At 41.5% G+C, this 26879-nt stretch overlaps 2 protein-coding genes across 4 annotated transcripts; one reads left to right on the top strand and one right to left on the bottom strand.

The window, feature by feature from the left end:
- Positions 1–12082, bottom strand: blzf1 (basic leucine zipper nuclear factor 1). Of its 2 annotated transcripts, none has more exons than XM_081361827.1 (7): positions 11954–12082; positions 10783–10829; positions 10000–10382; positions 8625–8824; positions 8252–8380; positions 1234–1477; positions 1–1093 (listed from the first exon to the last, which is right to left on the bottom strand). In XM_081361827.1, exons 2-7 carry the CDS (start codon positions 10805–10807, stop codon positions 908–910), a joined length of 1167 nt encoding a protein of 388 aa, XP_081217953.1. In that variant the 5' UTR covers positions 10808–10829; positions 11954–12082; the 3' UTR covers positions 1–907. The 2 variants fall into 2 exon arrangements, with proteins under 2 accessions (XP_081217953.1, XP_081217952.1); XM_081361826.1 differs by having other exon boundaries at positions 11701–11992.
- On the top strand, positions 12013–26841 carry ercc5 (excision repair cross-complementation group 5). Of its 2 annotated transcripts, none has more exons than XM_081361824.1 (17): positions 12013–12086; positions 12775–12867; positions 13184–13359; positions 14194–14309; positions 14382–14483; positions 15898–15952; positions 16303–16446; positions 17168–17354; positions 18352–18930; positions 19025–19174; positions 19677–19891; positions 20408–20527; positions 20641–20854; positions 22106–22250; positions 24665–24865; positions 25057–25141; positions 25978–26841. In XM_081361824.1, exons 2-17 carry the CDS (start codon positions 12780–12782, stop codon positions 26383–26385), a joined length of 2985 nt encoding a protein of 994 aa, XP_081217950.1. In that variant the 5' UTR covers positions 12013–12086; positions 12775–12779; the 3' UTR covers positions 26386–26841. The 2 variants fall into 2 exon arrangements, with proteins under 2 accessions (XP_081217950.1, XP_081217951.1); XM_081361825.1 differs by having other exon boundaries at positions 19028–19174; positions 25978–26836.
- Positions 26842–26879: the final 38 nt, after the last annotated feature.

Genomic DNA, 26879 nt, shown 5'->3' with positions numbered 1-26879 from the left:
TCTCGTTAAAATAAGATTTTTTACTCGTATGATAAAAACAAAAGTTTCATTCCAAATGTTTTATTTTGATGAAGGAAGATGGAGAAAATATCACTAAAATACTTTAAAAACAAAGATTTGATTCACTCTGGTCCAGGAAAACACTTTAAATGAGTACCTAGATTCATATTGATGAAGATTCATATTGATGAAGTATGAAACAGTGTAAATACAGTCACACATTATATTCCAGAAACACTGCATTACACAAACACATCCTACACACGTCGAACTAAAGCCATGAAAACACACACACAATCTTGCACTTTTTATATTTTAAAATCGGCAGCCACAGCGATCCATGAGTGTGTTCATCATTTACTCCCCCATCTCTGTGTGTGTGTGTGTGTGTGTGTGTGTGTGTGTTTGTTTTCAACATCTTCTGAGTGAAGACATATAATCATACAGGAGTGGAAGAACATGAGGGCCAGTAAACCTGGAACAGGGCCATCTCTGACCCCAAACCTGTTGTGTGTTCGAGGGGTTTGTCTTTGCCACCTGAAGCACTAGCATTAGCGCTAGCGTCTGACGGCTACAGCACGGTGAGCTTGCGTCAGGTCAGAGGTCATTCTGATGTTGTGTGTGTGTTCGAGGGGTTTGTCTTTGCCACCTGAAGCACTAGCATTAGCGCTAGCGTCTGACGGCTACAGCACGGTGAGCTTGCGTCAGGTCAGAGGTCATTCTGATGTTGTGTGTGTGTTCGAGGGGTTTGTCTTCGGCACCTGAAGCGCTAGCATTAGCGCTAGCGTCTGACGGCTACAGCACGGTGAGCTTGCGTCAGGTCAGAGGTCATTCTGATGTTGTGTGTGTGTTCGAGGGGTTTGTCTTCGGCACCTGAAGCGCTAGCATTAGCGCTAGCGTCTGACGGCTAAAGCACAGTTAGCTCCCCGCGGCAGCGCTCGCAGCAGTTGAAGGTGATGTTCTCGTAGCGCGTGTACGGGTGGAAGCGCCCAATGCTCTTCTTGCTGGGCAGGAAGTGGGAATGATGCGGGTCAGTCGGTGATGTGTCCACTTCCTGTTCAGAACAGGAAATGGGGTCGAGACTCCGCAGCACCTGGACAACAATCAGTGAGGAAAACATCTAAACCAACAACCAGATGCTTCTGAAAAAGTTAATTTCAAACCCTGATAACAATTATTCATTTCTTGATATGAAATAATATTTTCTAATAATTATCTGAGAGAGCGCCGCACCTTCTCGGCCATCTTCTCGGCCGGCGTGTTGCAGAGCTCTGAGCTCCGGCACTGGTTCTGGTTCTGGCTCCGGCTCTTCTTCGGGCCGCCGCTGCCGCTCACGTTCCCCAGCAGGTGTGAGTTAATGGCGTCTGCAAGCTTGTGATTGGCTGAGGCCAGTTCTCCGGTGCTGAGCAGCTGCGCGCTGGGATAGTAGGTTTGCTGCCGACCCCACTGTAGTGACACCAGCAACTGCTCCAGGGACCTGTCAATCACACTCGCACTGTCAATCACTGTCAATCACACTCACTGTCAATCACACTGACACACTGTCCACTCGCATTGTCAATCACACTCACTGTCAATCACACACACTGTCAATCACACTAGTACTGTCAATCACACTCACTGTCAATCACACTCACTGTCAATCACACTCACCGTCAATCACATACTGTCAATCACACTCTCTCACTGTCAATCACACACTGTCAATCACACTCTCTGTCAATCACACTCACTGTCAATCACCGTCAATCACACTCTCACTGTCAATCACACTCTTACTGTCAATCACTGTCAAACACACTAGTACTGTCAATCACACTCACCGTCAACCACACTCTCACTGTCAATCACACACTCACTGTCAATCACACTCACACTCTCTCACTGTCATTCACACACTGTCAATCACACTCTCTAACTGTCAATCACACAGTCAATCACACACACACTGTCAATCACACTCGCACTGTCAATCACCGTCAATCACACTCTTACTGTCAATCACACACTGTCAATCACACACTCTCACTGTCAGTCACACTCGCACTGTCAATCACACACTCACTGTCAATCACACTCGTACTGTCAATCACTGTCAATCACACTCTCTCACTGTCAATCACACTCTCTCACTGTCAATCACACACTGTCAATCACACTCACTGTCAATCACACTCTTGACAGTGAGACACTCTTGACACACTCTCTCACTGTCAATCACACACTGTCAATCACACTCTCTCACTGTCAGTCACACTCGCACTGTCAATCACTGTCAATCACACTCACTGTCAATCACACTCTTACTGTCAATCACTGTCAATCACACTCACTCACTGTCAATCACACTCTCACTGTCAATCACACTCTCACTGTCAATCACTCTTACTGTCAATCACACACTCACTGTCAATCACACTCTCTCACTGTCACACACTGTCAATCACACACTCTCACTGTCACACACTGTCAATCACACTCACTCACTGTCAATCACACTCTCACTGTCAATCACACTTTTACTGTCAATCACACACTCACTGTCAATCACACTCGCACTGTCAATCACACTCACTGTCAATCACACTCGCACTGTCAATCACACTCACTGTCAATCACACTCACTGTCAATCACACTCGCACTGTCAATCACACTCACTGTCAATCACACTCACTGTCAATCACACTCGTACTGTCAATCACTGTCAATCACACTCTTACTGTCAATCACTGTCAACCACACTCTTACTGTCAATCACACTCTCTCACTGTCAATCACACACTGTCAATCACACTCACTGTCAATCACACTCTTGACAGTGAGACACTCTTGACACACTCTCTCACTGTCAATCACACACTGTCAATCACACTCTCTCACTGTCAGTCACACTCGCACTGTCATTCACACTCGCACTGTCAATCAATGTCAATCACACTCACTGTCAATCACACTCGTACTGTCAATCACTGTCAATCACACTCTTACTGTCAATCACACCCTTACTGTCAATCACACTCTCTCACTGTCAATCACACTCACTCACTGTCAATCACACTCTTGACAGTGAGACACTCTTGACACACTCTCTCACTGTCAATCACTCACTGTCAATCACACACGGTCAATCACACTCTCTCACTGTCAGTCACACTCGCACTGTCAATCACACACTGTCAATCACACACTGTCAATCACACACTGTCAATCACACACTCTCACTGTCAGTCACACTCGCACTGTCAATCACACACTCACTGTCAATCACACTCTTACTGTCAATCACACACTCACTGTCAATCACACTCTCTCACTGTCAATCACACACTGTCAATCACACTCGCACTGTCAATCACTGTCAATCACACTCACTGTCAATCACACTCTTACTGTCAATCACTGTCAACCACACTCTTACTGTCAATCACACTCTCTCACTGTCACACACTGTCAATCACACTCACTCACTGTCAATCACACTCTCACTGTCAATCACTGTCAAACACTCTTACTGTCAATCACACACTGTCAATCACACTCTTACTGTCAATCACACTCTCTCACTGTCAATCACACACTGTCAATCACACTCACTGTCAATCACACTCTTGACAGTGAGACACTCTTGACACACTCTCTCACTGTCAATCACACACTGTCAATCACACTCTCTCACTGTCAGTCACACTCGCACTCTCAATCACTGTCAATCACACTCACTGTCAATCACACTCTTACTGTCAATCACTGTCAATCACACTCACTCACTGTCAATCACACTCTCACTGTCAATCACACTCTCACTGTCAATCACACTCTCACTGTCAATCACACTCTCTCACTGTCACACACTGTCAATCACACACTCTCACTGTCACACACTGTCAATCACACTCACTCACTCACTGTCAATCACACTCTCACTGTCAATCACACTGTCAATCACACTCTTACTGTCAATCACACACTCACTGTCAATCACACTCGCACTGTCAATCACACTCACTGTCAATCACACTCGTACTGTCAATCACTGTCAATCACACTCTTACTGTCAATCACTGTCAACCACACTCTTACTGTCAATCACACTCACTGTCAATCACACTCTTGACAGTGAGAAACTCTTGACACACTCTCTCACTGTCAATCACACACTGTCAATCACACTCTCTCACTGTCAGTCACACTCGCACAGTCAATCACACTCGCACAGTCAATCAATGTCAATCACACTCACTGTCAATCACACTCGTACTGTCAATCACTGTCAATCACACTCTTACTGTCAATCACACCCTTACTGTCAATCACACTCTCTCACTGTCAATCACACTCACTCACTCACTCACTCACTCACTCACTCACTCACTGTCAATCACACTCTTGACAGTGAGACACTCTTGACACACTCTCTCACTGTCAATCACTCACTGTCAATCACACACTGTCAATCACACTCTCTCACTGTCAGTCACACTCGCACTGTCAATCACACACTGTCAATCACATACTGTCAATCACACACTGTCAATCACACACTGTCAATCACACACTCTCACTGTCAGTCACACTCGCACTGTCAATCACACACTCACTGTCAATCACACTCTTACTGTCAATCACACACTGTCAATCACATACTGTCAATCACACACTGTCAATCACACACTGTCAATCACACACTCTCACTGTCAGTCACACTCGCACTGTCAATCACACACTCACTGTCAATCACACTCTTACTGTCAATCACACTCTCTCACTGTCAATCACACTCTCTCACTGTCAATCACACACTGTCAATCACACTCGCACTGTCAATCACTTTCAATCACACTCACTGTCAATCACACTCTTACTGTCAATCACTGTCAACCACACTCTTACTGTCAATCACACTCTCTCACTGTCACACACTGTCAATCACAATCTTACTGTCAATCACACACTCACTGTCAATCACACTCTCTCACTGTCATTTACACACTGTCAATCACAATCGCACTGTCAATCACACTCACTGTCAATCACACTCACTGTCAATCACACTCACTGTCAATCACACTCGTACTGTCAATCACACTCGCACTGTCAATCACTGTCAACCACACTCTTACTGTCAATCACACTCTCTCACTGTCAATCACACACTGTCAATCACACTCTCTCACTGTCAACCACACTCTTACTGTCAATCACACTCTCTCACTGTCAACCACACTCTCTCACTGTCAATCACACACTGTCAATCACACTCACTGTCAATCACACTCTTAACAGTGAGACTCTCTTGACACACTCTCTCACTGTCAATCACACACTGTCAATCACACTCTCTCACTCTGTCACACTCGCACTATCAATCACACACTCTCACTGTCAATCACACTCGCACTGTCAATCAATGTCAATCACACTCACTGTCAATCACACTCGTACTGTCAATCACTGTCAATCACACTCTTACTGTCAATCACACCCTTACTGTCAATCACACTCTCTCACTGTCAATCACACACTGTCAATCACACTCACTCACTCACTGTCAATCACACTCTTGACACACTCTCTCACTGTCAATCACACACTGTCAATCACACTCTCTCACTGTCAGTCACACACTGTCAATCACACTCTCTCACTGTCAATCACACTCGCACTGTCAATCACACACTCACTGTCAATCACACACTGTCAATCACACTCTCACTGTCAATCACACTCTCTCACTGTCAATCACTCTCACCCGCACTGTCATTCACACTCACAGTCTATCACACTCACACTGTCAATCACTGTCATTCACACTCACACTGTCATTCACACTTGCACTGTCAATCACACTCACACTGTCAATCCCACTCACACTGTCAATCCCACTCACACTGTCAATCACACTCTTACTGTCAATCACACTCTAACTGTCAATCACTGTCAATCACACTCTTACTGTCAATCACACTCGCACTGTCAATCACACTCGCACTGTCAATCACACTCGCACTGTCAATCACCCTGCACTGTCAATCACCGTCAATCACACTCACCGTCAATCACACTCACCGTCAATCACACTCACCGTCAATCACACTCACCGTCAATCACACTCACCGTCAATCACACTCTCTCACTGTCAATCACACTCACACTGTCAATCACACTCACACTGTCAATCACACTCTTACTGTCAATCACACTCTAACTGTCAATCACTGTCAATCACACTCTTACTGTCAATCACACTCGCACTGTCAATCACACTCGCACTGTCAATCACCCTGCACTGTCAATCACTGTCAATCACACTCACCGTCAATCACACTCACCGTCAATCACACTCACCGTCAATCACACTCACCGTCAATCACACTCACCGTCAATCACACTCACCGTCAATCACACTCACACTGTCAATCCCACTCACACTGTCAATCCCACTCACACTGTCAATCACACTCTTACTGTCAATCACACTCTAACTGTCAATCACTGTCAATCACACTCTTACTGTCAATCACACTCGCACTGTCAATCACCCTGCACTGTCAATCACTGTCAATCACACTCACCGTCAATCACACTCACCGTCAATCACACTCACCGTCAATCACACTCACCGTCAATCACACTCACCGTCAATCACACTCACCGTCAATCACACTCACCGTCAATCACACTCACCGTCAATCACACTCACCGTCAATCACACTCACCGTCAATCACACTCACCGTCAATCACACTCACCGTCAATCACACTCACCGTCAATCACACTCACCGTCAATCACACTCACCGTCAATCACACTCACCGTCAATCACACTCACCGTCAATCACACTCACCGTCAATCACACTCACCGTCAATCACACTCACCGTCAATCACACTCACCGTCAATCACACTCACCGTCAATCACACTCAACGTCAATCACACTCAACGTCAATCACACTCAACGTCAATCACACTCAACGTCAATCACACTCAACGTCAATCACACTCAACGTCAATCACACTCAACGTCAATCACACTCTCTCACTGTCAATCACACTCACCGTCAATCACACTCTCTCACTGTCAATCACACTCACACTCACCGTCAATCACACTCACACTCACCGTCAATCACACTCTCTCACTGTCAATCACACTCTCTCACTGTCAATCACACTCTCACTGTCAATCACACTCTCACTGTCAATCACACTCTCTCAGTCAATCACACTCTCTCACTGTCAATCACACTCTCACTGTCAATCACACACTCACTGTCAATCACACTCTCTAACTGTCAATCACACTCTCTAACTGTCAATCACACACTCATTGTCAATCACACTATCTCACTGTCAATCACACTATCTCACTGTCAATCACACTATCTCACTGTCAATCACACTATCTCACTGTCAATCACACTCGCACTGTCAATCACAGTCAATCACACTCTTACTGTCAATCACTGTCAATCACACTCTCTCACTGTCAATCACACTCTTGACAGTGAGACACTTGACACACTCTCTCACTGTCAATCACACACTGTCAATCACACTCTCTCACTGTCAATCACACACTCACTGTCAATCACACACTCTCACTGTCAATCACACTCTCACTCGCACTGTCATTCACACACTCTCACTGTCAATCACACTCTCTCACTGTCAATCACACTGTCAATCACACTCTCTCACTGTCAATCACACTCTCTCACTGTCAATCACTCACTCACTCGCACTGTCAATCACACACTCACTGTCAATCACACTCTCTCTGTCAATCACTCTCTCACTGTCAATCACACTCTCTCACTGTCAATCACACTCTCTGACTGTCAATCACACTGTCAATCACACTCTCTCACTGTCAATCACACTCTCTCACTGTCAATCACTCACTCGCACTGTCAATCACTCTCACTGTCATTCACACTCTCTCACTGTCAATCACACTCTCTCACTGTCAATCACACTCTCTCACTGTCAATCACACTCTCTCACTCTCTCACTGTCAATCACACTCTCTCACTGTCAATCACTCTCATTGTCATTCACACTCTCTCACTGTCAATCACACTCTCTCACTGTCAATCACACTTTCTCACTGTCAATCACTCTCACTGTTAATCACTCTCACTGTCATTCACACTCTCACACTGTCATTCACACTCGCGCTGTCAATCAATCAGCTGCTCCAGCGACCTCAATTACGGTCACTGATGATAACAGTCCTGTGTGAAGGTGTACCTGTGTGTGTGCAGCATGTCTCTGGAGAACTCGTCTCGTTCTCGCAGCAGATCCTGAATGGCACACTGAGCGTCTCTGGTCTGGCGCTGTAAAGCTGCTCTGGCATTGGTCAGTTCCTCTGCCATCACGCTACAACACACACACACAAGCATTTTCACATTCATAATCGTGCAGAGAAGAGCGAGTGTTTTTCCATAGTAATGAACTCATTCAGCTCACGATTTATTAAGCAGACACTGTTCAGTTTTTAATTGTAATGTCTGTTCTCTAACTGAAACAAATGATTTTATCTTAAAAAAAAAAAATGTTGCTTCTGAACACCACTAACACCGACTATCGTAGCAAGCCTGATTAGCATCATGTCGTTTCTCACCGGCTAGCGAGGAACTTGCTCCTCCAGACGTCGCACTGAATGCTCATGCGCTCGAGCTGCTCGGCCGTGTGTGTGTGGCTGCGTCCCAGAGCCTCGTTCTCCAGGATCAAGTGGTTCTTCTCTCGCGAGAGCCGCTCAAAGTGATACTGAAGGTCATCGCCCACCGACGCCACCAGCAGCTTCTTCAGCTCTCGGTTCACCTGAGGACACGCAGCACGGGGAAATTCAGCTCTGATCACGGGATATTAATTACACTTTACTAGATATTCACATAGAAAACAGCTGTTTTACACTGGAATAATATTTCACTGTTTTAACTGTATTTTTGATCAAATAAATGCAGATTTGGTGAGCAGAAAAGACTCTTTCAGTGCAATATTTTGAAAACTTCTCAACATTAGTTCATGTTACACAGGAAACAGGATCACTGAACACTGAATCAAACTAAAATCTCTACCGTATAAATAAAGGCAGAATATAAAGCTACAACACAAAGCCTATAAAACTATATAAAGCTTAATTTAAGCAACAACATAAAAAATACATTACAAATAATGCTAAATAAATGCTATTTTTTAAATTACATTGAAAATAATTAAAACTTAATTCAATTTGCTAAATGCTAAAAAAATTAAATACTAAATAAACAAATTATTTATTTGTGATAGAATAACTAAATATAATGCTAAAAACTAAAATGTGAAAAAAAATAATTATAATAAAGAAAATTATAAATTAATTAAATATATTTTTTAAATGTATTATTTAATTGTTAATATAATTGAAATGTAATGCTAAAAATAAAAAATATATATTATATTAATAATTAAAATACTAAAACCAAAAATATTTAATTATATAAAAGATAATTAAAAATAAAATGTGGGAAAAAAATTATTCACTTACATTAAAGATAATTATAACAATTAAATTAAACACCAATTATTTAATTTCTCAATAATTAAAATACAATGCTAAAAACAAAAAAATAATATATATTAAAAAAATGTAAATGCTAAAAACTAAAATATTTAATTACATAAAAGATAATTATTATTAATGCTAAAAACTAAAAAAATTATATTAAAAATAAAAAAAAAATGCAAATGCTAAAAAAAAATATATATATATATATATATATATATATATATATATATATATATATATATATATATATAAATAATTAAAACTTAATTAAATACCAATTATGTAATTGTTAAAATAATTTAAATATAATGCTAAAACCGAAAAAAATATGTATTATATTGAAAAATTAAAATGCTACAGACAAAAATATGTAATTATACAAAAGATAATTAAAGCTGAAATGTGACGTAGTGGTATTCCAGCTGCTGCTCCAGCGTGTTGCTCTGACCTCGGTCTGGACCCGCAGCTGGTTGGACAGGCCCTCTTTATCCTGCAGGAGCCGGCGCTCGGAGTTCTGCAGCTTCTCCAGGAGGATCCTGTAGTCCGTCGGCTCCGGCTCCGGCTCGTCCCCGTGATGATGAGGGGACCCTCGGTCCTCAGCGTAGGGCCCGGCTCGAGCGCTGCGGGTGATGGCGGCCCGGGGGACCACGATCCTCACACACTCCAGCTCCACACACACGTCCCGGCTCACCTTGCCCAGGTGCAGGACCCCCGGAGACGCTGTGGACCTGGGACTGGGCTTCGGGGACGGCAGCTTCGGGAGCGGGGCCTCGGGGGCCACAGCGGGCCTGTGCATCTCCATGCCGTCGCCGGGGCCGCGCACACACACATCTGTGACACACACACACATGATTGATTGACTGGTTTTATTTAATGCCATGTCAGCATCTATGGCTATTTTCATGGCAAAAATGAAATTACAAAAATGCAAATATCATAAAGATACAATAAAACCAAAGCAAACAAACACAATTTTTTATTTAAATTAACATATGATAAAAAAATCTAAAACCTTTTCAGGCATAATCTTACTAAATAAGCCCTTAAGTGAGATAACTTCATAGAAGAGCACTCTACTATTAAACCCAGGACAGAGTCCAATAAAACATGACACATGTGTGAGGCTCAGCTGATGTTACATCATCACCACACACACACACACACACACATCATTGTTCCAGACACGTGTGTGTGTGTGTGTGAGGCTCAGGCGACAGACAGATGAACTCACCTTTGACGATCACTGACGCAGACATGACGATCCTTCACGAGTTCTGCCTGAAAACATACGCACTCAAATGTTATATTTTTACACTAAAATGGTATATTGCAATACTCTCGTCTAGATGACTCCTGCTAAGAAAAGTTATAAACATTTAAACAAATGTTATATTTAAATTAATTAAACAACATTTTAATACAACTTTTTTTTTTCTTCTTCAAATTTAAAAAAAAAACTTCCTTTATTCGCATTTTATGATGCAAGTCCATATGGCAAAAATTAACAAAAAAAGTAATAAACAGACTTTATTTTTATATTTATAATATAATACAAAATATAATTTAAATGAACAAATTTCTTGTTATTTTAAACAAAAATGTATATTTTTATGCATTTCTTATCATGCAAGTCTACATGACTACTGGACAGAAAAATAGCATCTTAATAATAATAATAATATTTAAAATTAATACTTGATTAAAATGCAATACAATCCAACTTATTGTGTTGAAAATTATTAAAATATAATGCTAAAACATTTTAAAAATGTGTACAAATACACATTTTTGATTAACCCTAATACATAAAAATGTATATTTTTATTAACATTTTATGATGCAATTCTACATGACTCCTGTACAGAAAACTGCATTTAAAGAAATAACAATTATATTAATTAAATAAGACTCTAGGATGCAAAAACATGAACACGTTGAGGATTGTATTGTTCAACCTTTGTGTTTAAATCTAGATCATGTAACTGTAACAAATCAGAAGACCTGAAGAGACAAACGAGCTTGAGTTAGTCGAGATTAATCAAGTAAAGCTGGTTTACTGTCTTGATCTGATCAAACCGGATTAAATCATCATTATTACACTGTCGACGAAAGATGTTTACATGAGTCAACTCAACACTAGTGAACTTACCAGCGAAGACAACAATCAGTTTCTCCAAAACATGAACACGTGCTGCTAATAAACACAGTTTATAACAGAGTTTATCTCAGAGACTGTAAAGGTTTATCTTTGTTTGTTTGGCTAGTTCGCGAGACAGCTAACGCTAGCAGTCGCTTCGAGATTATTCAGCTGATGGCGTCATGTAAAGGCGCGAATCTATTAATGAACGTACTAAGTGATCGATATAGATGTTTCATAATTCCTAATCAATCTTGCCACGTACCTCACAGAGTCGTGTTCAAACAAGATCCATGTTAAAACCGGAAGCAGCTGGTCGAAGCCGAACGGAAGTTCTCAGTACGTGTTTCCGGCGACTTGACCGGGACCGGATGTTATGATTCTGAAACTGTGAGCAGGTCTGTGTGTGATTTTTGATTAAATATCATAATTTAAACATTTGTTCTTTAGCCTGTGAATAATAAAACGAGCCCATTAGAAACAGAAATACGCTTAAATAGTATGTTGAAATATTGATTCATTTGAATCACAGATAATAGATTTATTATCACTGTCTTGTTTTTGTATATTTCTCCTGCATGAGCGTTTGAGTACACAGTCAAAATTCTGAAATATGAAATCATAATTATGAGTTTGAAAAGTCAAAATTATGACAAACGAAGTCATAACTATGAGATAAAAATGTTGCGGTTAAAATTATTATGTGCTAGGTCATATAATTATGACTTATAATTATAAAACTGACTCAATTGTTTGACTTTATCTCACAATTATGACTTTTTAATCTCGTAATCTAAAACTTTTTTCTTAAAAATGATTTCCTTTTAATCTAATAATTTTGAATCTAAAACTTTTTCCTCATAATTCAAATTGATGTCATAATTTTATTTTCTTGATCAGATCAAACCTGATTAATTTATCAGAATGATAATTTCCCAGATCATGATGTTTCCTTATGCAACAAGCATGGCTTTTCTGCTTCACACAGTGTGAAAGTTAAAGATGATGATGATGAAGACGATGATGATGATGATGATGATGATGATGATGATGATGATGATGATGAGGTTTTCCTGCTGTTGTCAGGTGTGATGGGAGTTCATGGACTGTGGAAGCTCTTGGAAAGCACCGGAAAACCCATCAATCCGGAAACACTGGAGGGGAAGATCTTGGCTGTCGGTATCCTTTACTGCAGGATTGAATAATTAAGCTTACAACTATATAAACATGCATTCCCATACATCAAGGGCCTCATTAGCTGCACCAGGTGTGCTTGAGCTAGAACACATGAAACATCTGAACTGGCCAGGTTTGTTGAGTGTCACGTTTGACTGCATGTTAGAAAGTCAAAAGAATGGTCCAAAACAACTGTATATATATACACACACACACACATTCCCCAAATTCCCATTACTGTAACGCAATGTAGAGGATGAGTCTGACTTTAGTAGCTCAACATGATTGGTCAGTTTGGGTCCGTGACTCCCTGTGACAGACATCAGCATCTGGCTGAATCAGGCGGTGAAAGGCGTGCGGGATCGCGACGGGAACGCGGTTCTCAACGCTCACCTCCTCACGCTCTTCCACCGGCTCTGCAAGCTGCTGTTCTTCCGCATCAGACCCGTGTTCGTGTACGATGGAGACGCGCCGCTGCTCAAGAAACAGACGCTGGTGAGCTTCATATCTGCGCGTGAAACATGAACGTCGAGATGCTTCCGAGATTAACCCTCATCCTTGTAACAAATCCTTCCCTCGCGGGTCAAAATGACCCGAACCCCTAAAATTATACTTTATTTATTTTTATTTTTTCGGGAAGCTTATTTTATTTCATTTTGATAATATTTCTTCTATTTTTTTATGCATTTTTTAAAAAAAATTTATTTACCTGTAAATGACTAGATTTGATCAATAAATAAATAGTAATTTAAGCACATTCCTCACTTTCTTTTAACTTATATTCAAAATAACTCACAATTTCATGCATAACTCTTTTAATTCAGCTCAGAATATCTTACATTGTGTGTCTTTGTCGACTTCTTGAGGAAAAATTATAATATAAGATGATATTTGATGGGCTTATATCTCTATATGGAGTAAATGAGCTGTTCCTCTGGGTCCTAAAGCCAGTTTCTCTTCAGTGTGCATTCAGATACACATGTAGACATTATACAATAATTTATTGCCAAAGTTTGAGCAGTTTTAGTTTGAATTTTGAGCATTTTTAAGTTTTTCTATGTTTACTGAAGCATTCCTCGCTTTCCATTCATTCCTAAAAGGGTCAAATTGACCCGATTTGTTACTTTTTAAAATGTCAACCACAAAGCTCCTCGAATCCATAAAATTTTCTGTGTGTGTATTCGTGGTTCAAGTGCGACAAAAGTCCTGTGGTCTTGGACCCCTCTGATAAACACTCAATTTTTAAACATTTTTCAAAAGTGATTTCCGGGTCAGAATGACCCAAGGAAAGGATTACGGTAGGAATAACGACATTCTGAACACATTCAGGCGATCCGGAGACAACGGCGTGAGGAAATGAGCCGAGAGTCCAGACAGACCACTGAAAAACTCCTTCACACGTTCCTGAAGAGACAGGCCATCAAAGCAGCTCTAGGGGATCGAAGGTACGAGCCTTAGTTCATGTTCACAGCTGTTCATCCCACAGAGAAACATGCTCTTTTCCCTGTTTCCCGCAGTGAAGAGTCGGTTCCCAGCCTGTCGTCTGTGAGACGAGATGATCAGGATGACATGTACGTTCTTCCCGCGCTTCCTCCTGATGAGGACAGAGACGAGAGGAGGTGAGATCGGGGACAAACAACACATAATGATTAGAGATGGATCGGCCGATAAAAGCTATTATTAACGCTATCGGCCATTTAAAAACAGCCGATGATCAGTGCCGATTATATCCTGTCAATCAAAAGGGGGCGGGAAAACGTGTTCAGACTGCAACAGACACTGTGTGTGAAGAAAATCTCTCGTGTTGAATTTAGTGCAAGTTACAATATCACATAATAACGCATTAACAGTTAAAAACCGCACAAATAAAACATTTGACCCTATAAAGCACCTGTAGTTCAAGCCAGGGTTGCCAGATCTGTAGTTTTACCCTGTACTAAACATTTGTAGCGCGCTTCTCATCCAAATATCGCAAATAGCTCTTTGTTTCTTTTTAGAAGTAGCAAAGCACAGTAGGCGCGTTTCCATTACAGATTTGCGCAAAACTTTAGATTTTTTTTTAAATGTCGACAAAAAACTATTGAGAAATGACGGCGTTTCCATTATCCGATGTTATGCGACTAAAACTTAATTTTTTCCTCTCGCGATCAGTAAAATCATTCCAAAACCATGGCAACGGACTCTGGTGGGTTTATGTACTATATCCCAGCCACTGCACTGGCCATTATTATTAACTGAAGGAGATGTGTGTGTGTTTCCAAGCATTAATGATAAGGAACGACCCTTATTATACTCATGAGCGGCACATATGAGGAGTTTCCATTGGGCGTATTTTCAATTCGCAATTTCAATTTGCGCAATTTGAAGGGTAATGGAAATGCGGCTAGTGTCATCTTTCAAATTCTGTCCATTTTATCACGAAATTCAAACAATAAATGGCGTTTTAACGCGCTTAAATGTGACGTGACGGATCACTGTAGCGCCTCAGAGTCTTTTTATCCACTTTAATACAAATGATATCTAGAAAAACACGCATGAACATCAGAAGGTATGTTGAAAGATATCCGTATCATGTCTCATGTAATCTCTCAATCAGTGTTTAAAGATGTCAATAAAACAGCTTGTGAACCTAATGTTGCGTTTTCCTCAGGAAAGTCATGCGTTTGTTAGTTAGCTATAAAAAAAACACTATAGAGGAGCTTATTAATTTATATGTATGTTTGAATAAATGTGCCATGAAGACAAGCAAGTGCTTTTGAAAACTACCTTATTTGTGCAACTGAGTTGTATACAAACATTTAATGCACATTTATTTGGGTGCAATTATTATATCAAATATTTATAGTATTATATATAAAATAAATAGCAGTTTAATATAATAAAGGGTTTTTGAGGCATTATTTGGGAGAGATTTTTGTTCCATAAGAAAAACCAAACTGTCGGTATCTAACCGAACCATGTCGATATTAATTTAATATCGTGCATCTCTAATGATGATAATGAAGGACAGTGTCTTCATGAATGTGTCTGTAGTTCAGAGGACGAAAGAGAAGGAGACGAATCACTGCAGACCTACAGCAGCTTTCAGGTGAGACGAATCACATTATATAGTGCTTTTCGAAATACACACAGTTTCAGAGCAGATGTTAAAGTTTATTATATCTTCATGCCTTATAGTCGCATTTAAAGAGCCCCTAAACACTGTTTATTGTGCTTGAGTGGATTATTGTTACTTCTGTACTTTTTATTTTTCCTTTCTTATTGTTTTGATGTCTTTGTTATCATTTCCCCGTGTAGCTTTGGGTTTGAGAAAAGCGCAATATAAATAAAATGTATTATTATTTAGCAGATTAGAGCTGGGCAAAACTAAAGTTTAGATTTTGCCACGATAGCACATCGTATAAACCGCTTTGTATTTTTGTGTATGTGTGTGTTCAGGAAGAGATCTATCACAATCCTAACTCCGTCGACATCAACTCTGAGGAGTTTTCCCTCATGCCACCGGAGATCAAACACGAAATCTTGAAAGAAATGAAGGAATTCAACAAGAGGCGACGCACACTTTACCACAAACCGCCAGAGGTGATGCCGTTCACACACTGCAGAAATCAGGCTCTTCCTCACTGTTTCTGTCTTGTTTTCCAGAACAAATATCTAAACGTTCCTATATCATGATAGATTTACTGGAGAAGCAAAATGACTGAAGATATAGCGCACATATTGTGTCCTTTTACAAAGCCTTGATGTTGTTTTTGGGCTCTACTATTCAATTCACATTTATTTGTACAGCGCTTTTCACAATAAACATCTTTTCAAAGCATCTTTACAGAAAGTCCACATTACAATTAAGAGAGATCTGTTGTCAGAGGAAACTGTCTGTTATGTATGTCAGAAATGTACATATAAAAATCACAGTTAGCTAAAAATGTATTAATTTAAACAATGTAATTTACTAGATCAGGTTTTCCTGCTTGAATGTTGATTATTCTCCTCATATTCTCCATTGTTGCGGCTCCTCTCTTCCCAGTCTGTCTGTAACGCTCTGTTTACTTCCTGTCTCTATGAAGCCCCTCCTTCTGAAAAGCACACTGTGCTCTGATTGGTCAGCTGGATCAGTGTGTTGTGATTGGTCGAGCGCGAGTGTGTTTGGGAAATGTCCCGCCCCTTTCCATAACCGCCAGTTTAACACACTACTAACTAACTCAACCAGGCCCCGCCCCTTTATTCTGCGCATGAATTATTATAATGAGGAATATGTGTTCTCACGTGATCTTCTTTAACCCCTGATCTCCTGGTCTCTCAGAGGTCCAGTGAGTTCTCTCAGTATCAGCTGGCGGGTCTCCTTCAGAGGAACAAACTCAACCAGCGTCTGGAGGGAGTGGAGAAGGAGATGAACCACACCGGCTCTGAGGAGAGAGAGGGCAAAGGTCAACACGTGGAGACCCGCCGCCTCGTGTCTGAGGACTCGTCCCACTACGTACTCATCAAAGGTCTGGACAAATCCACTGGCAAAGAGGCTTTCAGCTCATATCTGTCTTCCTGGGGTCAACACAACACTCAAAAACATACGTTATTTATGATCACATACACAAAAACATTAAAAAAATACTCTCAATAACAAATCAGGGTCCAAAAACAACCACTATTAACAACCTATTCAGCTTTGAGGTCATTTAAACCAGAGTTCAGTCGTTTGGCATCGGTACGATTTTTTTAATGTTCCAAAGCTGCTTTTATTTGATCAGAAAATATAGTAAAAACTGTGAAATATTTAAATCATCTGTTCTCTATGTGAATATATAGTAAAGTGTAATTTATTTCTGTGATCAAAGCTGAATGTTCAGCATCATTACTCCAGTCTTCAGTGTCACATGACCCTTCAGAAATCATGATTTGATGATCAAGAAACATTATGATTATCATCAGTGTTGAAAACAGTTCATATGTTTGTGGAAACATTTTCAAGATTATTTGGTGAACAGAAAGATCAAATTTTAAATAGAATTGTAACATTATAAATGTCTTTACTGTCACTTTTGATCAATTATGATTATTATCAATGTTGTAAACTATGGAAGCTTGTTTTCCGCCACAGAATAAAAAATAGAAAATGTAATTGCGACTTTTTATCTCAGAATTACGTGATATAAAGTTGCAATTGTGTGTTATAAACTCACAATTCTGAGGAAAAAAAAGTCAAAATTGAGAAATAAAAAGTCGCAATTATCCTTTATCCTGTGGCGGAAACAAGCTTCCATAGTACACAGTTCATATTTCTGTGGAAACTGTGATATATTTTATTTTTCAGGATTCTGTGATGAACAGAAAGATCAAAAGAACAGCATTTCTTTGAAAAATAATCTTTTGTATCATTAAAATTGTCACTTTTGATCAATTTAATGGGTCCTTGATGAATAAAATAGTTAATTTCTTTAAAAAACTCTAAAATACGACTAAGTAAAGGTTTTCTGTTGTTGTGTTGTTCAGGGTCTCAGGAGAAAGCCAGCGCTCCAGAGGGTCGGCCGGCTCCAGCGCTGTGGTCCAGTTCCCCGTGGGATCGTAAAGCGAAGCCTAAAGGGAAACCTGAGCCGTTGTGGCGACCCGTGACCGAGACAGACGAGAAGAAGAACAAGCCGTCCTCCTCTTCCTCCTCTTCCTCCTGTCATGAGGAAGGTCCTCCAGCGTCTCCTCGAACTCTTCAGGCCATCCAGAACGCCATGATGGACAGCAGCTCTGAGGAGGAAGACACGAGACCACCTGATGATGATGATGATGATGATGGAAGTGTGTCGCCTCGAACTCTACATGCCATCCAGAACGCCATGATGGATCCGCCGGCACACAAACACAAGACGTACGTCATCACGAGCAGCTCAGACGACGAGGAGGAGGCTTCAGGATCAAAGAATCAGGACAAAACATCAATTATTCCCAGTTCTGCAATAGAGACACGAGAGCATCCGAAGCAAACACACCCGAGTGATTCCTCTGATCCTGTGAATGCAGACAGAACGCTGGAAAACAAACCCGAGAGTGGAGATCATGAGGAGGAAGGCGGCTCTGAAGGTACTCATATTTCCCTATTAAACACATTTACTGATGTTTAAACTTACAGCAAGTGCACTGGAGCCTAAATACACTGAGTCATTATTATTTCCAGTAGAGAGCCGTGAGCCACGAGACGCCGCAGTGAACCTGAAGCAAACACACCTGAGAGATTCCTCTGATCTGAGAACTGACAGAACGCACGAAAACAAACCCGAGAGTGAAGAAGAAGAGGAGGAGGAGGAGGAGGAAAGCAGCTCTGAAGGTCAAACACACACACACACACTGATCACACACACTACAGCAGGAACAGGACAATAACAGAATCAGTGCAAACTTCATCTAATATGAGACGCATTTAAATTCAGCTGTAAAGCAGATATAATGATATACAGTCAGACCAACATTTATTCAACATTCCTCACATTATCAGTTTATTCGCTATAGTTTAGAAAATGGTAATAAAGAACTCAGAGTTATGAACTCAGCTGATATTTGACTGGTTTTGTCCGTCCTTCTGTTAGACTGTCTCACACATGAATTATGTTGAATATCTGTCAGCTGTTAAATTTAACTACACAATTAGATAATACCAGTTTAGCTCAACCAATCACCAAGCAATGCTTCATTGTGTTCAGTCTGTGTGTAAAAAGAGCATTAGCAATTAAAGAAAACACAAAAAAAGCTTTGAGTACTTCACACACACACACACACACACACACACACACACACACACACACACACACCTGTTGATCTGGTCTCTGCAGAGAGCTTTATCGAGGTGTGTGATGTGGAGGAAGCGTCTGACACAGAGCAGTCTCACACCAGAGCAGAAGAAGAAGATAAAGGCCCCTCAGAGGAGGAAGAGGAGAGCAGAGAGGAAGAGGAGGAGAGCAGAGAGGAAGAAGAGGAGAACGGGGATGAAGAAGAGGAGGCCGTGGGTGAAGCTCCTGCTGGCGCTGAGTGGGATCACATCGACATGGTAAATCTCACAGGCTCCCAGAGAGTGTCTGCAGTGTGTGTGTGTGAGATGGGTAGGTTTAGGGGTCAGGTTAGTGTGTGTGTGTGTGTGTGTGTGTGTGTGTGTGTGTGTGTGTGTGTGTGATGGGTAGGTTTAGGGGTCAGGTTAGTGTGTGTGTGTGTGTGTGTGTGTGTGTGTGTGTGTGTGTGTGTGTGTGTGTGTGTGTGTGTGTGTGTGTGTGTGTGTGTGTGTGTGTGTGTGTGTGTGATGGGTAGGTTTAGGGGTCAGGTTAGTGTGTGTGTGTGTGTGTGTGTGTGTGTGTGTGTGATGGGTAGGTTTAGGGGTCAGGTTAGTGTGTGTGTGTGTGTGTGTGTGTGTGTGTGTGTGTGTGTGTGATGGGTAGGGTTAGTGTAGGGGAATAGAAAATACAGTTTGTACAGTATAAAAACCATTATGCCAATGGAATGTCCTCACAAGTATCACAAAACAAACCTGTGTGTGTGTGTGTGTGTGTGTGTGTGTGTGTGTGTGTGTCAGGAGGACCTGCTGCAGATGGACAGGGACCTGCAGGATGAGCAGATGATCCTGAGAGAGCAGAAGCAGCATCAGGAGCGCAGCAGCTCCAGCGTCACCGGACAGATGTGCCAAGAGTCTCAGGTCAGGGTTCACTCCACGCTTTCGACTCGCTGTCACGTGCAGAACATGTCCTACAGAACAGGAGTGTGTGAGTCGTGTGCTGATGTTAGCGGTGTGTTCTGATGCTTGCTCAGGAGCTGTTGCGTCTGTTCGGCGTGCCGTTCGTGGTGGCGCCGATGGAGGCCGAAGCCCAGTGTGCGGCGCTGGACCGGCTCGACCAAACGCACGGCACCATCACCGACGACAGCGACATCTGGCTCTTCGGCGGACGCCACGTCTACAGGAACTTCTTCAGCCAGAACAAATACGTGGAGCTCTACCAGTCAGCTGACATGCAGAACCAGCTCGGTGAGCTCTTCATCTGTCCGGCTTACATTTTTACATTTCAGTTAAAGGTGCAGTGTGTGATTTTAGCGGCATCTAGTGGTGAGGTTGTGAATTGCACACAACAGAAGTTATGGTGGCTGACAGGAAGTGATGTCGTCGCCTGAGACCGCCTTAAATAATCCCATAAACATTCATTTAACGACATATAAAACCCTAATGTACATAACCGATCAGAAAAAAAGGTTATTTCCATAAACATCCATCAAATGTGATTCATTCTGGGAATGTCAAGATTACTTTTTTTTAAATTATTGTTCTTTTTTACTTCCAAAAACTGTAAATTTCATGAAATTTGCTAGTTTTTCATCCTATATAATAAGGTACTAATTAAAGTCCCCCTGTAGTCAATCATTTTATACCTTAACATGACGTATTTAAACGTTTTTTTCCGTGAAAAAAAAATCTTTAGGCCTTAAAATAGCTTGACTGTAACTCGACACCCTTGCCTCATTTAGTATTCGCGGCTCTATGAATATGCAAATGAGCCCCACCTCCACTCACTCCCTCAGCTCAGAGATCCACTGGTTGACGATCACACGTTGATCTGATTGGTTACAAGGTAGTTTGTGACGTCAGAAACACCAGCGATTTCAAAGTGTGTGTTTGAGACTGTCTTTGGTTCACTGCAGTTTTAAGGAGGAAATACTCAGCAATGCTGTCGACTTATGAACTTACACATGGTTTGTCTTAGAGCAGATTAAACACACCACATAGACACATAAACAACATTAAACGCTGGATTTACATGTGTTTAATGTCACTCAAAAATGTCAAATCTGTCATAATTTACTCATGTTGTTCCAAACCCTTAGACTTTTATTCATCTTTGAAACACAAATGATCAAAATTTAATTGAAATATGAGAGATTTCGTGCATGCGTGAGCTTTTGTTGCTCAATGTATGTTAGCTGATCAATGTTTATAAGCCAAAATTACAGTATATCAGTATTACAGACATATCAAGATTCAGATTAAACCCGTATGGATTTATTTATATGTGTTCAAGTCCTTCTGGGAAGTAAAAGTGTCGTCAGCTCGTAAACTCAAAGGAAATCCCATCAACATGTAAATGACTTGATCACACCATCATTTTACGATCTCTTTATGAAACATCAGTTTTGACAGTTTGTGTGTGTATTCGTGGTTCAAGTGCAACAGAAGTCCTGTGGTCTTGGACCCTCTGATGAACACTCAGTGTTTCACTGTTTAAAGGTCTGGACAGGAGTAAACTGATAAACCTGGCGTATCTGCTGGGCAGCGATTACACCGAGGGGATCCCGGGAGTCGGGTTCGTCACAGGAATGGAGATCCTCAATGAGTTTCCCGGCGCTGGATTAGAGCCGCTCCTTCAGCTCAGGTGCGAAACACACACCTGTGTATCACACACACACCTGCGTATCTCACACACACCTGCGAATCAAACACATACCTGTGTATCAAACACACACCTGCGTATCAAACACACACCTGCGAATCAAACACATACCTGTGTATCAAACACACACCTGCATATCAAACACACACCTGTGTATCACACACACACCTGCGTATCTCACACACACCTGCGAATCAAACACATACCTGTGTATCAAACACACACCTGTGTATCACACACACACCTGCGTATCTCACACACACCTGCGAATCAAACACATACCTGTGTATCAAACACACACCTGCATATCAAACACACACCTGCGTATCACACACACACCTGCGTATCTCACACACACCTGCGTATCTCACACACACCTGCGAATCAAACACATACCTGTGTATCAAACACACACCTGTGTATCACACACACACCTGCGTATCTCACACACACCTGCGAATCAAACACATACCTGTGTATCAAACACACACCTGCGTATCAAACACACACCTGTGTATCACACACACACCTGCGTATCTCACACACACCTGCGAATCAAACACATACCTGTGTATCAAACACACACCTGCATATCAAACACACACCTGTGTATCACACACACACCTGCGTATCTCACACACACCTGCGAATCAAACACATACCTGTGTATCAAACACACACCTGTGTATCACACACACACCTGCGTATCTCACACACACCTGCGAATCAAACACATACCTGTGTATCAAACACACACCTGCATATCAAACACACACCTGCGTATCACACACACACCTGCGTATCTCACACACACCTGCGAATCAAACACATACCTGTGTATCAAACACACACCTGTGTATCACACACACACCTGCGTATCAAACACACACCTGCGTATCAAACACATACCTGTGTATCAAACACACACCTGCGTATCAAACACACACCTGCGTATCTCACACACACCTGCGAATCAAACACATACCTGTGTATCAAACACACACCTGCATATCAAACACACACCTGCGTATCACACACACACCTGCGTATCTCACACACACCTGCGAATCAAACACATACCTGTGTATCAAACACACACCTGCGTATCACACACACACCTGCGTATCTCACACACACCTGCGAATCAAACACATACCTGTGTATCAAACACACACCTGTGTATCACACACACACCTGCGTATCTCACACACACCTGCGAATCAAACACATACCTGTGTATCAAACACACACCTGCGTATCAAACACACACCTGTGTATCAAACACACACCTGCGTATCAAACACACACCTGCGAATCAAACACACACCTGTGTATCAAACACACACCTGCGTATCAAACACACACCTGCGAATCAAACACACACCTGTGTATCAAACACACACCTGCGTATCAAACACACACCTGCGTATCAAACACACACCTGCGAATCAAACACACACCTGTGTGTCAAACACACACCTGCGTATCAAACACACACCTGCGAATCAAACACACACCTGTGTATCAAACACACACCTGCGTATCAAACACACACCTGCGAATCAAACACACACCTGCGAATCAAACACACACCTGCGTATCAAACACACACCTGTGTGTCAAACACACACCTGCGAATCAAACACACACCTGCGAATCAAACACACACCTGTGTATCAAACACACACCTGCGTATCAAACACACACCTGCGTATCAAACACACACCTGCGAATCAAACACACACCTGCGTATCAAACACACACCTGCGTATCAAACACACACCTGCGAATCAAACACACACCTGCGTATCAAACACACACCTGCGTATCAAACACACACCTGCGAATCAAACACACACCTGTGTATCAAACACACACCTGCGAATCAAACACACACCTGCGTATCAAACACACACCTGCGTATCAAACACACACCTGCGTATCAAACACACACCTGCGTATCAAACACACACCTGCGTATCAAACACACACCTGTGTATCAAACACACACCTGTGTATCAAACACACACCTGCGAATCAAACACACACCTGCGTATCAAACACACACCTGCGTATCAAACACACACCTGCGAATCAAACACACACCTGCGTATCAAACACACACCTGCGTATCAAACACACACCTGTGTATCAAACACACACCTGTGTATCAAACACACACCTGCGTATCAAACACACACCTGTGTATCAAACACACACCTGTGTATCAAACACACACCTGCGTATCAAACACACACCTGCGTATCAAACACAAACCTGCCAAAATATTTATGTCAAATATCATTAAATATGTGTCTCATCATGTGTGTGTGTGTGTGTGTGTGTGTGTGTGTGTGTGTGTGTGTGTGTGTGTGTGTGTTGTCTGGCTGGTGTAGTGAATGGTGGGCTGAGGCTCAGGAGAATAAGAAAATGGCTGCCAATCCCAAAGACACAAAAGTGAAGAAGAAACTGAGGACTCTTCATCTTCATCCGGGTTTTCCCAACCCAGCCGTGGCTCAGGCGTACCTGCATCCCAGCGTCGACCAATCAGACGCCTCGTTCAGCTGGGGCCGCCCACACCTGGAGCTCATCAAAGAATATCCTTCAGGCTATTCGCCGTGTGATAGATGCAGTTTAACACACGTTATGTTACGCATCTCTGCATTTGATTTATGAGACAAAAATAGTGAAATACACTCATTTGTCAAGAATAACACAATAAAATCTAAAACTTTTAACATTGGCACTAGTGTTTAAAACAGCAGGATACTTCCTTAGCCAGAGTGACGTTCTGCCTGAGCCGCTTCGGCTGGAACAGCAGGAAGACCGAAGAGACTCTGCAGCCGGTGCTGAAGCAGCTCCAGTCTCAGCAGGTCGGACACTCACACTTACACACACTGGGAAACTGGGAAATATTATTCTAATGTAAATCAGCTGTTTTCTATGTGAATATACAGTAAAGTGTCATTTATTCCTGTGATCAAAGCTGAATGTTCAGCATCATTACTCCAGTCTTCAGTGTCACATGATCCTTCAGAAATCACTCTAATATGAGGATCTGATGATCAAGAAACATTTATGATTAATATCAGTGTTGAAATCAGTTGTGTACATTTTTATTTCAGGATTTTTTGATGAATAGAAAGATCAAAAGAACAGCATTTATCTGAAATCTAAAGCTTTTGTAACATTATAAATGTCTTTACTGTCACTTTAGATCAATTTAATTAATCCTTGATGAATAAAAGTATTGATTTCCCCCAAAAAATTAAGTAAAAAATCTTACTGACCTTAAACTTTTGAACTGTAGTGTTTAATGTTACAAAAGCTTTTTATTTCAGATAAATGCTGTTCTTTTCAACTTTCTATTCATCAAAGAATCCTGAAATAAAAATGTACACAACTGTTTTCAACACTGATAATAATCATAAATGTTTATTGAGCATCAAATCCTCATATTAGAGTGATTTCTGAAGGATCATGTGACTCTGAAGACTGGAGTAAATTCAGCTTTGATCACAGGAATAAATTACACTTTACTATATATTCACATAGAGAACAGATGATTTACATTATAATAATATTTCATAATTTTTACTGTATTTTTAATTGAATAAATGCAGCCTTGCTGAGCAGAAGAGACTCTCTCAGAAACATTAGTGTGTATTCTGTGAGTTGTTAGGAGTGTATTATGATTGTGTGTGTGCAGACGCAGCTGCGCATCGACTCGTTCTTCCGTCTGGAGCAGCAGGAGAAGCAGTTCATCCGGAGCCAGCGTCTGCGCAGAGCCGTCACATGCCTCAAGAGGAAAGAGAGAGATGAGGAAGAGGAGAGAGAGGAGGAAGAGGAAGAGATGTCTCCATCTACACCGGCTGGGAGTTCATCAGCTGGAGGCTTCATGGAGTCAGCGGTTCAGGCTGATAAACAGGGCGGAGAAGTGGGCGGAGTCACACCAGTGATGTCATCCAGGGGGGTGGAGTCAGGCAGCTCCAGCTCAGAGGATGATGCTGAAGGTGGGAGGGGCGTCGCTATGGTTACAGCTCGTTCTGCATTCGAGGGGCAAGCGAGAGGAAGAGGGAAACGAGGAGGAAGAGGAAGGAGCAAAAACAGATCATGAGGACCAACACGAGTTTACATGTTTATGAGCTACAGTGCTGGATCACTAACAGTCTGTGTGACGAATCTGACAAATCATGGGCGGAAACATGTGTGACATCTACATTTCTATTTTTTCACTGTCTTTACATGAATTTACCCAAAAAAACAAAAAAAGAACAATAAAAGTCTGAAAAAGCCTAAATGTAGTTCTTCTCATGACAGAGAACACAAGCAGTTCAATAACTAAATCAGGACTCTAACATGTGTAAAGGAAACTGTAAACAAATCTGGGAAATTAAGAAAATCTTAAGTTATTTTTTATTTATTATTGTTATTTGTGAGTAAAGATATTGTGCGGTGGTGGTGTGGGGGGGGGGGTTACAATGGGGAGAATTATTTTCATTATTGTTATTATTTCACTCTAATGCTAAAACTGTATGACAATTACTTAATAAATTAATAACATTTATAATGTTGCTTTCGCAGAAGCTTTTTCTTTATATTTCATCATTT

Source organism: Scardinius erythrophthalmus (genome assembly GCF_964197995.2).
Source record: "Scardinius erythrophthalmus genome assembly, chromosome: 3".
Taxonomy (NCBI): Eukaryota; Metazoa; Chordata; class Actinopteri; order Cypriniformes; family Leuciscidae; genus Scardinius; species Scardinius erythrophthalmus.
The sequence above is the reverse complement of the archived record's forward strand: the minus strand, read 5'-3'. Positions and strand labels throughout refer to the sequence as shown.